This window comes from Scyliorhinus canicula, chromosome 13 (assembly GCF_902713615.1).
Source record: "Scyliorhinus canicula chromosome 13, sScyCan1.1, whole genome shotgun sequence".
Taxonomy (NCBI): Eukaryota; Metazoa; Chordata; class Chondrichthyes; order Carcharhiniformes; family Scyliorhinidae; genus Scyliorhinus; species Scyliorhinus canicula.
The window spans coordinates 74,924,244-74,937,791 of NC_052158.1; the positions used below are offsets into that span (position 1 = coordinate 74,924,244).

Below are 13,548 nucleotides of genomic sequence, written 5' to 3' on the forward strand. Positions count from 1 at the left end.
GGCTGGCAGCAAGTTACACTGCCTTCATTCACTTCAGGAGTGATGTTGACAACACAAAGTAGTTATGGGCAGCACATTGGTTAGCACTGTTGCTTCACAGTGCCAGGCACCCAGGTTCGATTCCCGGCTTGGGTCACTGTCTGTTGGGAGTCTGCAGGTTCTCCCCGTGTCTGTGTGGGTTTCCTCCGGGCGCTCTGGTTTCCTCCCACAAGTCCCGAAAGACGTGCTTGTTCGGTGAATTGGACATTCTGAATTCTCCCTTTGTGTATCCGAACAGGCGTTATAGTATGACGACTCGGGGATTTTTACAATAACTTCATTGCTGAGTTAAAGTAAGCCTACTTGTGACAGTAATAAAGATTCATAATATTATTGGGACTGTCCTTTCTACCTCAATTCTGGATATTTTGAGCATCCAGGTTGTTTCAGTGATGATTGCGCGCCAATACTTTCCTTTGTTGACCCATGAACATCATTCCTCTGAGTGAAAGAATGGTGCGATGTCATGCCACTGATGAAATTACTGATTATCCAATAATGCAATAAGGTTTAAAATAATTCTGGCACCATATGCCACATGCACAGACAATAAGAAATAAAGCAACTCCCCGAAGAGCTCCGCTGATTTTAAAAAGGAAAGGCTTACATTTATTTGATGCCTTTCTTGACCTTGGGATGTTCCAAAGCACTTTAGGACCAATTAAGTGCTTGTTGAATTGGATGTAACTTGTAATTCGGAGCATACTGGGCTTTACAGGCCAGGGAGGTCCTGGATTTGATGCCTTGTTTATATTGAGCTCACTTGTCTGAGTCAAAAAACTCCCTGCTTTTGATGACGAGTGAGAAACATTGCGGTCATCTCTGTGGTAGAATAGGTGAGACTATCTCGATCTACACTTGAAGAATGTTCACTTGTACAAAGTGCTGGAGTTCCTGACACAGCTGGACCTTAACAAGGACTCAATGTATTCAGCATCGGATGAAAAGAGGGACAAATCACTTGCTAATCAATACATGCAACAGCTCTATCATGCTGATGCACTAAATCAACATTTGCATACAAGTAAAATAATAGTTCCTGAAAATATCCTTTCACATAAATTAGGAGAGGGGAATGTGCAATGAGAGCTACGTGTCCTTATACACCAGTCACTGAAGATAAGCATGCAGGTACAGCAGGTGGTAAAGAAGCCAAATGGTATGTTGGCCTTCATTGTAAGGGGATTCGAGTACAGGAGCAGGGATGTCTTGCTGTAATTATCCAGGGCCTTGGTGAGGCCACACCTGCAATATTGTATGCCGTTCTGGTCTCCTTATCTGAGGAAGGATGTTCTTGCTCTAGGGGGAGTTCAGCGAAGGTATACTAGACTCATTTCTGCGATGGCAGGCCTGACATATGAGGCGAGATTGAATCGGTTAGGATTGTATTCATTGGAGTTCAGAAGAATGATGGGGGAATCTCAGAAAAACCTATAAAATTCTGACAGGACTAGACAGGGTAGATGCAGGAAGAATGTTCCCGAGGGTGGTGTGTCCAGAACCAGGGGTCACAGACTGTGGACACGGGGTAGACCATTTAGAACAGAGATGAGGAAAACTTTCTTCACCCTGAGAGTGGTGAACCAGTGGGATTCATTACCTCGGGAAGTAGTTGAGGCCAAAACATTGTATGTTTTCAAGAAGTAGTTAGATATAGCACTTGGGGTGAAGGGAATCAAAGGATATGAAATTAAAAATGAAATGAAAATCGCTTATTGTCACGAGTAGGCTTCAATGAAGTTACTGTGAAAAGCCCCTAGTCGCCACATTCCGGCGCCTGTCCAGGGAGGCTGGTACGGGATTAGGCTATTGAGTTGGATGATCAGCCATGACCATAATAAATGGCGGAGCAGGACAGCACGGTGGTCTAGTGGTTAGCACAGCTACCTCACGGTGCTGAGGTCCCAGGTTCGATCCCGGCTCTGGGTCACTGTCCGTGTGGAGTTTGCACATTCTCCCCGTGTCTGCGTGGGTTTCGCCCCCACAACCCAAAAATGTGCAGGGTAGGTGGATTGGCCACACTAAATTGCCCCTTAATTAGAAAAAATAATTGGGTAATCTAAATTTTAAAAAAAGAAAAAAAAAATGAATGGCAGAGCACGCTCGAAGGGTCGAAAGGCCTCCTCCTCCTATTTTCTACGATTCAATGTTTCTGCAACAATACCCTTTTGCTTGGTGTTCTCATGATTACTGTAAAAGGAAGCAAACTGATTGACATTAAACATGATTTAAAAAAAGACAGGAGGGCCATGGAGCAAAGATCTGGATATTATTGAATATCAGTGCAAATTGAGGCATAAAAGGAGAATTTCTGTCCAACATTCTGTGCCAGTATAGTTTTTTGGGCCAATGGTTCTTCACGCTTGAAATCAATGCCAATGGAATGATGGACCAAACCAGCATTTGAAGCAAAGGAAAAAGAGAGAGAAATGTCCGTATACAACTCCTGGCAGCTGACTGGAAGGTGAGATTGACAAATGATCGGCAACAAGTTTCCACACCATCCACAGTATAATGGTGACTGGAGAGGAGGGTCGGGAAATATTTTGCTTCGGCTTCCTTCATTTACAAACATATCGCTCTCGCATGTGCTTGTGAGTTTCAAGAACATGATGGCTATTAAATTAAATGGAAAACTACCCATTTTTGCAACTCAAGCAAGGCATAAAAATGTTTTCACTTTCAAAGATTATACACTTGCCTGAATCCCACAGCTATGTTACAGAGTTTCCATTGAGATTTCACGTACATTGAGAATTGTATATATTCTAATGGACAGGCTGGGAGGACTAGTCGAAATTCTCTTGTACGTTATTTTTCATCTAAAAGAAGGGCTTGCATTTACATTGCACCTTTCACAAACCCAGGACACTCCTAAATTATTTTACAGACAATGCGGTGTTTTATTTTACCCTTGGGTGAGGTGTAATCTAAATCAAAACCACAGGGCAACTAGCAGAAAGCAATTGGAAAATCCATCCTCTGACGTTATCATCCATTCACTGTCGGAAATCCCTGTTACAACATCATCCATGTTGGTGCCCCTCCAGTACTAGCACGCTGCACATCCCGCATTTTAACAGCTTTGTAATATCACCATATAACTGGCTTATTCTGGATGAAACGTTAACTTGGTTTCTCTTCACAGATGCTGCCTGACTCGCTGAGCATTTTCAGTTTCCATTACATTACAGGCATCGTTCGGGGTGATTTCTGTCATAGATACCATAGAATGTGCAGAGCAGAAGGGGGCCATTCAGCCCATCGAGTCTGCACCGGCTCTTGGAAAAGTCAACACCTCCACCTTATCCCCATAACCCAGTAACCCCACCCAACACTAAAGGCAATTTTGGACACTAAGGGCAATTTATCATGGCCAATCCACCTACCCTGCACATCTTTGGACTGTGGGAGGAAACCGGAGCACCCGGAGGAAACCCACGCACACACGGGGAGGATGTGCAGACTCCACACAGGCAGTGACCCAAGCTGGAATCGAACCTGGGACCCTGGAGCTGTGAAGCAATTGTGCTATCCACAAGGCGACCATGCTGCCCTGAAGTTGTTGTATTTAAAAAATATATATATACTTTTTCCAAAACTAGAAAGTGGCATGCTAACCTCCGTCTACAAAGTCACAAGATCTGTGCGTGTGTGAGATGGAGAGAGAGAGAGAGAGTGCGATTCGATGAACCGATTTAGATTGAAAGGGAATAAAAACAGAAAATGCTGGAAATACTCTGCGGGTCTGGCAGTGTCTGTGGAGAGAGAAGCAGAGTTAATGGGGTGGAAGTTTACGGCCGCTCTCTGCCAATGGGATTTTCCAGTCCCACCGAAGTCAATGGAATTTGCGGCGGCTCACCTCATTTAAAATTCCGCCTGCTGCCTCGAGTCCAAAGTGAGGAGCGGAAATCCCTTGGGGGGGGGGGGGGGGGGGGTGGAATAGAGGTGGGGGGGGGGTGGAATAGAGGTGGGGGGGGGGGTGGAATAGAGGTGGGGGGGGTGGAATAGAGGTGGGGGGGGTGGAATAGAGGTGGGGGGGTGGAATAGAGGTGGGGGGGGTGGAATAGAGGTGGGGGGGGGTGGAATAGAGGTGGGGGGGGGTGGAATAGAGGTGGGGGGGGGTGGAATAGAGGTGGGGGGTGGAATAGAGGTGGGGGGTGGAATAGAGGTGGGGGGGGGTGGAATAGTGGGGGGTTGGAATAGAGGTGGGTGGAATAGAGGTGGGGGGAATAGAGGTGGGGGGAATAGAGGTGGGGGGGTGGAATAGAGGTGGGGAGGTGGAATAGAGGTGGGGGGTGGAATAGAGGTGGGGGGGGGGGGTGGAATAGAGGTGGGGGGGGGAGGGTGGAATAGTGGGGGGTTGGAATAGAGGTGGGTGGAATAGAGGAGGGGAAATAGAGGTGGGGGGAATAGAGGAGGGGGGAATAATAGAACAGCTTCAATGTCTGCGAAAATTCCTGGGAAAGTGGCAGCCAATGAAACACCATCAAAAAATAAATACTGCGGATGCTGGAAATCTGAAATAAACTGACAGGAAAAACTGAGATGAGATGGGATGGATGGGGGGGGGGGGGGGGGGAAGAGAGCAAAAATGCAGCAACATCTTAGGAGAGGGGGAGAGACGTTGGAGTCCAACAGGACTTGGGGAAGAGGGCTGGGGGCTGCTGCTGCCAGACAGAGAGATGCACAAGTTGTGCAGCTCCCAACTTGGTGCGGCCGTGCACGGCAACCTAAGTGTGTGTGTGCCTGCCGAACGCTTCCTCCCCTCGGCCCTCTTGTTCCTCTTTCCCTATCAGATTGAAGCTGTATATGTGAATGTGTGTGTGTGTTTTGTGTGGTCGCTGTGCATGCTGGGCTCAGATTGCAGAGAGAGAAGGGGGGGGGGGAGAGAATGGTGATGAGGACAGAGTAGTTGGGGTAGTCTCAGCCTCCCCGGTGCCTGTGTGTTGGGAGATGCATGTTGCCCGTCTGTGCACCGTGCGTGTGCGCTGTCACTGAGCCGGCCCGCCCGCAGTCTGAGCACAGGAGAAGCCTCTCTCTCTCTCTCTCTCTGTACCACCCCCTCCTCCTCTTCCTTTCCGTTCCTTCCTCTTCTCCCTTCCCCTTTCAGGTCAGTTTCACTCTGGTTACTTTCAGCTCCGTTGTAATAACCAACGCATCACAGCCCTGGCCACGCCGGGGGAGGGCTGCTTGCTTCGCTTTCTCCTGTACTCCCCTCCGCCGAAGAGGAAGAGGAAAAAAGAAACAGGAGGAGGAGGTGGTAGTGGAGGAGGAGGAGGTGGCGGGGAGGGAGGGAGAGATAGGGAGGGGGTGGGGTGGCAGGGGAGGTGGGGGGACACATCCAGTTAACATTGACCGGCTGGGGAAGCATTTCTTCCAAAGCCCTCTGTGCATCTCCACAGTGAGATGGTAACCCATGAAACTCACTGTAAGGAACATGGTTGAAAGGACCAACAAATTCATCCTGATTATTGCTGGCTCCGCAATTTTCATGATAATCATTTTCCAGTACGTCTGCCCAGGGACCAACTGCAGGATCGCCGGACCCCGAGGTTTCCAACAGGAGGAGGCGGTGGACATCTTCCCTACCCCCGACCCCCACTACGTGAAGAAATACTATTTCCCCGTGCTGGACCTGGAGAGGACGGTGGATTTTGACATCAAGGGCGAGGACGTGATCGTCTTCCTGCACATCCAGAAGACCGGGGGCACCACCTTCGGCCGGCACCTGGTGCAGAACGTCAAGCTGGAGGTGCCCTGCGAGTGCAAGCCGGGCCAGAAGAAGTGCACTTGCTACCGACCTAACCGCAGGGAGACCTGGCTCTTCTCCCGCTTCTCCACCGGCTGGAGTTGCGGCTTACACGCCGACTGGACCGAGCTCACCAACTGCGTGCCCGGAGTGCTCAACAAGAGGGAAAACAAGAGCAGAACTTCCAGGTGAGCAAACCACCACCCCCCCCCCCCCCCAAAACCCCATCACACAACAACAACAACAACAATCTGTGCCTGTTTAAGCTGCACTCAGATTTTCTTCTAGAACCCCCCCTCCAGTTCCCCCCTCAGCCTCCCCCCCCTCAGCCTCACCCCCCCCCTCAGCCTCACCCCCCCCTCAGCCTCACCCCCCCCCTCAGCCTCACCCCCCCCCTCAGCCTCACCCCCCCTCAGCCTCACCCCCCCCCCTCAGCCTCACCCCCCCCTCACCCTCCCCCCCCCCTCAGCCTCACCCCCCCCTCAGCCTCACCCCCCCCTCAGCCTCACCCCCCCCTCAGCCTCACCCCCCCCCTCAGCCTCACCCCCCCCCTCAGCCTCACCCCCCCCTCAGCCTCACCCCCCCCCTCAGCCTCACCCCCCCTCAGCCTCACCCCCCCCCCTCAGCCTCACCCCCCCCCCCTCCGCCTCACCTCCCCCCCCCCCCTCAGCCTCACCCCCCCCCTCAGCCTCACCCCCCCCCCTCAGCCTCACCCCCCCCCTCAGCCTCACCCCCCCCCTCAGCCTCACCCCCCCCCTCAGCCTCACCCCCCCCCCCTCAGCCTCACCCCCCCCCCCTCAGCCTCACCCCCCCCCCCCTCAGCCCCCCCCCCCCTCAGCCTCACCCCCTCAGCCTTGCCCACTTCACAATGATCACCTTCTAACTTTGAGAGGGGGAGTAGTACATCTATCTACCTTCTCAATCCCCACCTGCCCTACCCCCCCCCCCCCCCCCCACCCCCCCGCGTTGTGTACATCTGGTAGGTTAAGTTTGATTCAAATCCAGGTAGTCTTTGGAGGTGGTGGCGGGGGTGGACACAGGCTTCGACATTAAGGGCAAACATTTAAAAAAAATCAACCCCTAACCTTGCTTTAAATACATTAATTAATGCAGAAGGAGAGCAAACACACGCGGCCCTGGGCCGATTGAATTTGGGAGGAAATTATTGCTCTCTGCTCCCAGCTAGTTGTGACATTTGTTGCTGGTCACAGTCGAGATCAGAAATCCTGACCCTTCCATTCAAAGAATTTGTTAAAAGTATGTCCCTGTGCTGTTGGCACGACCAGAGGCGGTGTTTCAGTACAATAGATTTCTTTTTTTAAAAATTAAAACCTATTTTTTAAAAAAAGTATCTTTATGTGACAATATAATTGGATCATTTCTTTGTTGGCTGTCAATTTAATATTGACATATAATGTGAGTGTGGCATTGTCCCCTTGTTGGCTGTCTTGCAAAACAATTTAACTGTTTAATGACTGAGGGTGCATAATGCCGCATCAATGGTTGTGTCACCAAGTCGTTTGTGTGCAAAATTTGCTCCCATAGCCATCAAGCGGATGCCCCATTAGGGAGGTGTTGGTGCCAGTGATGCATTTTACCAAAGGGACTAAGTTTGAAGACTTTACATTGGGGAGGCAATACCTCCTTGATGCGTTCACCTTGTTCTGCTACTGAGCTGCCTGTGGCTGTCTCCACATCCTCAGTTATGCTGCTAATAGTACTCAGGCAGAGCTATGCCCCTGTCATTCCAGACACCTATCTCAAGAGGCTGATTTTATTTCCCCCCCCCCCCGCCCCCCCCCAACCCCAGTTGTATAGAAATGCAGCACATGAGCTACAAGCGTTAACCGCTGCCTTCTGTAACACAAAGCATATTTAGATTACTGATTTATAATTGTTCAGCCCTTTCACCACCAGCACCAAACCCACCCCGCACCCCTCAAAAGCCCTGCCAGTCTTCCCGTAAAGGCAGAGCCGTCCTGTTCAGGAGAATTCCAAGGTATTGAGGAAGGTCAGCTGCCAGCAAGTCTGCTTTAACACTCAAAGTGTGCTTTGGAATACATTATGCAGTGTGGACGAGTGGGTTCCAGCACTTTGGGAGCCCCCGGGGCAGTTAAAAGCTTTGTTTCGACAATGCCAAGCAAGCATAACAAGCCCACTTGTCTGTATCTGAATTATCTGTTCGTTCCACTTCTCATCGCCCTTTCCTCCTTTTGTCATGGTTTAAGATACTCCCAAGCGGAGGAAAGACATACTGTATGCTGATGTTTTTAATTCATATGTGTCTGTATACCACTACCTTGTAACAATAGACTTTAGATAATCCTGTATTTCAGCAGATTTCTACATTGTAATCTCTCAGTGTACTTCATGAAAGCATGGTCCTCGCTTTACATTTTCTGTCCTGCCCTAGATTTGTGTTCAAGTTCCACCGGTGGCGATGCCTCTCGTTCTTTTTTTTGCCTCATCAGTGGTAATTTTTGTTGCAGTTTGTGTATTTCCTGTTATTCAAAGAAAAAATCTGTGACATTCTCCTCCATTGGAAGGGTTATAAACAGCTTCTTACCAGACGGAAGAAGCTTTAGCCCTCCTCCTCCTCTCCTCAGCCAGCTGCAAACCTACCAGTTCCACATCTTTTACAGCCGCAGCTTCTCCTAAAAGATGCTGTCATCTCCTTACTGCCACCTCAGCTGAGATTAGCTGATCTCGGACAGCGAGAAGACTGCAACGGGGATTTTTTCTAATCTCTCGTGGGTTTATTCTATTCAAAGGGCAATGTGCTTACTCGTGAAACCATTAGGGGAGCTCTCTTTTCTTTTCATATAGAGTTATTTGCCAAATCTATTAGACTCAAGTTTAATTGTTGTGACCTTTCTTTTACTGAATGTAAAAGGGAGACATGGGGCGTGTGTGATGGAGGCATGTGGAAATTACGCTGTACGTTTACCTGGCAAGGCCTCAATTTTAGAACTCTCATCTTGATTTTCAAATGTTGCCTTCCCCGAACCTCTGTAACATTCTCCAACACGATGATACTCCCAAAACTGTGCTCGTCTAATTCGGGCTTCTTGCATCACTCCATCCTTCGGGTCTGGGTCCTAGACACTGGAGTTCTCTCCCAACGTCTCGCCATCTCTCTCTCTTCCTTGAAGGTGCCCCTTCAAACAGGCTTTTTGATGAAGCTTTTGATTACCTACCCTAATATCTCATTAGGTGGCGTGCTGTCAAATTGTCCTGATTGTATTCCTGTGGAGCATTTTGGGGCATTTTTCCGAGGTTAAAAGCGCTGCATGCAAGTTGCCATTGTTTGAGTGAACAGGATGTGCTAAACCATTTTATTGAAAAGAAACCTACAGTGACCGTAATATTTCTGACAGCCAGCTGGTGAACTAAGAGGCCAGAGCCATTCTTTACTTGCAATGGATTTAATCACAGGGTGAAACATTTCATGTATTTATCTCCTGACTCCACTCTATTCCTGTGTCAGTAAGTGTCTCGTAATGTATTCTCAAGTAAACACCCAATTGCCATCGGCCCTGTATGTACTTATCTTCCATTGATACAATCACCTGTGAATGGCCAGGATTTCAGTTTAGGTGAGGGTGGAACTCCAGCTTTGGCTCAAGTCGAGCCAGGGCAAGAGGTCACCTGCACGTGGCAGTGAAGGGAGCACAGTTGAGAAAGTTTGAAGGCCGGCGCAGATAGAAACAAGTTTACAGATGGCGGATTGAGCTGTGGCCATGACCTGAGGAGTGGGAAACCTGGCGGCTGGCCTTCATCCAAAGCAACGGGGGGGAGGGGGGGGGGGGGGGGGGGGGGGGGTCAAACAAGAAAATAACCATTGATTGTGTGACTTAATTTTTCATGTTACTCTGGAGAGAAGAGAGGAAGGACTACAGAGCAGAGCAAATAGTCTTTCCAAGCCCAGTTCTAAGTAGAAATAAATCTCGTGAGGCCTGCAAAATCTGATGCTTTCTAGAGCTCTAAATAATATTTACATTTTATGGTTCCTTTGCTGGCATCAAAGTGGGAATTTTAACCTAACTCGCCAAGCTGGGAACTTGTGTGATCAAGTGAAACAGTAGTTTTACACATTGCTCAATATTACTGACCATCCACTTTGATAAGAGTGTATGATCGAGCACAAATGGAGGGCAAAACCATCATTGTACCATCTCGTTAGCTTGCTCGTGGATGGGTTTAGTTACAATTACACCACTCACTCCCTGCCCCCTCCCCCATCTCATAGCATGACATCCTCTCACGCGATGAGTTCCTTTGGAGTACAATGACTGCGGAATATTCAAGGCTGGACAAGTATGGCTTTGGAGCCAATATTGGTATATTAAAGAAACAATTAGGAGTGCATTTTATAATATGGCTATTGACCGGGGAATATCAGTTTGAAGACTGAAAGCTAATAACCTTGAATGGTGTACAGACCCACGACAGCAAGTTTGCTAATGGCTGGCAAATATTGGCCCATTACCATCAGGACTTAGCTGGTTAAATGGTTGTTTTATTTAAAAGTAACAGAGTCCCTGAGTAAACAGATTTATCTTTTCAGCCCGCCAGTTGGAAAATAGATTACATGCAGTAAGGTTGTGATAACATAATTTAAATGAAGTCCGGTAATCAGCTTATGGGCAAACCCACTCAGAAATCTGTCCAAGTGCATTGAGGTTCTTTGCATTAGGGGAAAAAAAAGTCTGCCCACAAGTGGCCAGAGATTATTAGAAAGCAAAAAAAACTATAAAACCTATTTTCTTCAGGCACCTCCTTCCAACCACACCCCCTCCCCCCTCCCTCTACCCAAACGCTGTCCCCTTCACAGTAAATTAGTTCAATTGCATCCCTTGTCTGAACATCTTTGGGATAACGGAAAGGCAAAAAGCATTAACCGAACAAATAACAGCAATCTTGACACTCTGAACAGGATCGTAAACAAGGTTCAAACGAGATGTGGTCTGCAGGATAGTCACATTTGGAAGGAGCGCCTCAACTCATAACATATAGAATAATGGTTGAGCTTTTTTTTAAATTTAGAGTACCCAATTATTTTTTTTTCCAATTAAGGGACAATTTAGCGTGGCCAATTCACCTAATCTGGAGGCGAAACCCACGCAGACACAGGGAGAATGTGCAAACTCTACACGGACAGTGACCCAGGGCCGGGATTCAAACCCACGTCCTCAGCTTCGTAGGCAGAAGTGCTAACCACTGTGCCACGTGCCACCTTAAAGGTTGAGCTTTTACAGCTGCATCTCGGGGTGTTCAGTTTAAATGTAAATCTTTGGTAAAAGAATCCCCCCCCTTGTTTTTTTTAAATAAATTTAGAGTACCCAATTTTTTTCCCAATTAAGGCAGCACAGTAGCACGAGGGGCTATCACTGTCACAGACACGGGGAGAACACGCAGACTCCACAGACTGTGACCCAAGCTGGGAATTGAACCTGGGACATAGAATTTACAGTGCAGAAGGAGGCCATTCGGCCCATTGAGTCTGCACCGGCTCTTGGAAAGAGCACCCTACCCAAGCCCATACTTCCACCCTATCCCCATAACCCAGTAACACCACCTAACACTAAGGGAAATTTGGACTCTAAGGGCAATTTATCACGGCCAATCCACCTAACCTGCACATCTTTGGACTGTGGGAGGAAACCGGAGCACCCGGAGGAAACCCACGCACACACGGGGAGAACGTGCAGACTCCACACAGACAGTGACCCAAGCCGGGATTCGAACCTGGGACCCTGGAGCTGTGAAGCATTTGTGCTATCCACAATGCTACCGTGCTGCCCTTGGAGGACCTTGGAGTTGTGAAGCAACAGGGCCAACCACTGTGACACCGTGACATCCTTTGCTTTGGTTTACATTTTAATAATAGGTAGAATTGTGGAATACCATTTCCAAAGAATTGGATCAGAAAATATAAATTCTGTACACCCATGGAATGGAATGGTTAGTCCCATAGCCTGGTTGCCTGTCCCCTGATGAATAGTAGCCCCTTTGTACATCATAAGCGAAGTCACTGATTTATCCTTTTAAACGCAAATACTACAATTGGAGTGTGTAATTTCAGAATGCTGGTTAAAATCCATGGAATTTGTCGACAGAATACAGAACTCCATGGAGGTTGACATATGCATTCACAGTAAACCAGTGCCTCTGATTATAGTGTCCTGTAACCCAATGGTCAAATGACATCCTAACTCAACACTGTGAGCCGAAGTGGCTTAAACTAAAGGCCGTTTGACCTATAATGTCTCTCCCAGTTCATTTCGATTCAAAACATTTGTGCAATGACCTGAAATAGTGTTTTGGGGGTTTGTTAACAAGACAAAGCTTAATGAGCACTGTCTCATTAATAATATAATGCGTTCTTGTGTGACACCTCTTGGGTTGCTGAGATAAAGCAATGCGCTATGGATTGTTTTGTGATAATAAACTTGAGGCAACTGCTTATTAATATCAGTAGGCCTTGTCGTACTTGTTATCCACCTTGTGGATAGTGGATTCAAACATTGTCCTTAGTCACCTGTCTCCTTCCCTCTGCACTCTGAGACCTTACACATTTTTAATGAGGCTTCGAACTGTCAGTGTCTCAAACGTTATTGGTGGACACACACCAGAAGATGATTTCACAAATCAGAAGATGATTTCAAAGCCTTACATTTGTCCAGTGCTGTAGAGACTGCTAAAGTACCATGCATTGACCAAGCAGACAGAAAACAATGGTTAGGTTATTTTGCGACATACAAGATCTCCACTCCCCAAAGGGTCTGTCGGGGTTTTCATCATCGTGATCTAATCTTCTGTCAAGGAGAAGCCCTGTCCCCTTGTTACCATGGGAGCTCGTAATTTAGTGGAGGTCACGTGAAATCTGATGGTCCCAATGTAGTAACCTCCATGAGGGTTACACAAAATGTACCTTTTGTGACTGTTGACCATGATCGTTGGACTACAGGGGTTAAGTTACGAGGAGTGATTGTACAAATTAGGCCAGTTTTCACTCGAATTTGGAGGTTAAGGGGTGTTCTGATCAAAGTTTTCAAGATATGAAAGGAAAAGACAGGGTAGATAAAGGTAAACTATTTCCACTGGTAAACTATTTCCACTGGTTGGAGATTCTCAAACTAGGGGCATAGTCTAAAAATTAGCGAATTACCGTTCAGGAGAGACCTTAGGAAGTACTTCTTCACGCAAAGAATGCAGAGGTTTGGAACGCACGCCCACAAACAGCAGTTGAAGCTAGAATAGTTGTTCTTTTAATTTTAAATCTGAAATAGATGTTTGTTCAGCAAACATATTAAAGGATATGGGCAAAAGGCTGGTATATGAAGTTAGGCCACAGATCAGCCATGATGACATTGAATGGCGGGACAGGCTTGAGGAGCTGGATGGCCTGCTTTTCTGTTCCTATATGCCGAAAATAATAATAATCTTTATTGTCACAAGGAGGCTTACATTTACACTGCAATGAAGTTACTGTGAAAAGCCTCCAGTCGCCACATTCTGACGCCTGTTCGGGTACACTTAGGGAGAATTCAGAATGTCCAATTCACCTAACAGCGCGTCTTTCGGAACTTGTGGGAGGAAACCAGAGCACCCGGAGGAAACCCACGCAGACACAGGGAGAACATGCAGACTCCACACAGACAGTGACCAAGCTGGGAATCTACCATGCGAATCAGTGCTACCCACTGTGCTACTGTGCTGACAGCCATTGTTATAATGTAGGAAACACAGCAGCC

At 47.8% G+C, this 13,548-nt stretch overlaps 1 protein-coding gene and 1 long non-coding RNA gene across 2 annotated transcripts in view; one reads left to right on the plus strand and one right to left on the minus strand.

The window, feature by feature from the left end:
- The first annotated feature begins 5,340 nt into the window (after nucleotides 1-5,340).
- LOC119975704 (heparan-sulfate 6-O-sulfotransferase 1-like) overlaps nucleotides 5,341-13,548 on the plus strand; it is a 301,927-nt gene continuing 293,719 nt past the window's right edge. The window contains exon 1 of the mRNA XM_038815514.1: nucleotides 5,341-5,979. Coding sequence (XP_038671442.1) covers nucleotides 5,459-5,979 — 521 coding nt within the window. The 5' untranslated portion in view covers nucleotides 5,341-5,458. The remainder of the gene's footprint in view (nucleotides 5,980-13,548) is intronic.
- On the minus strand, nucleotides 8,044-8,494 carry LOC119975705. The gene is made up of 2 exons (XR_005462782.1): nucleotides 8,414-8,494; nucleotides 8,044-8,292 (listed from the first exon to the last, which is right to left on the minus strand). It is a non-coding gene; the product is annotated as an uncharacterized LOC119975705 (long non-coding RNA).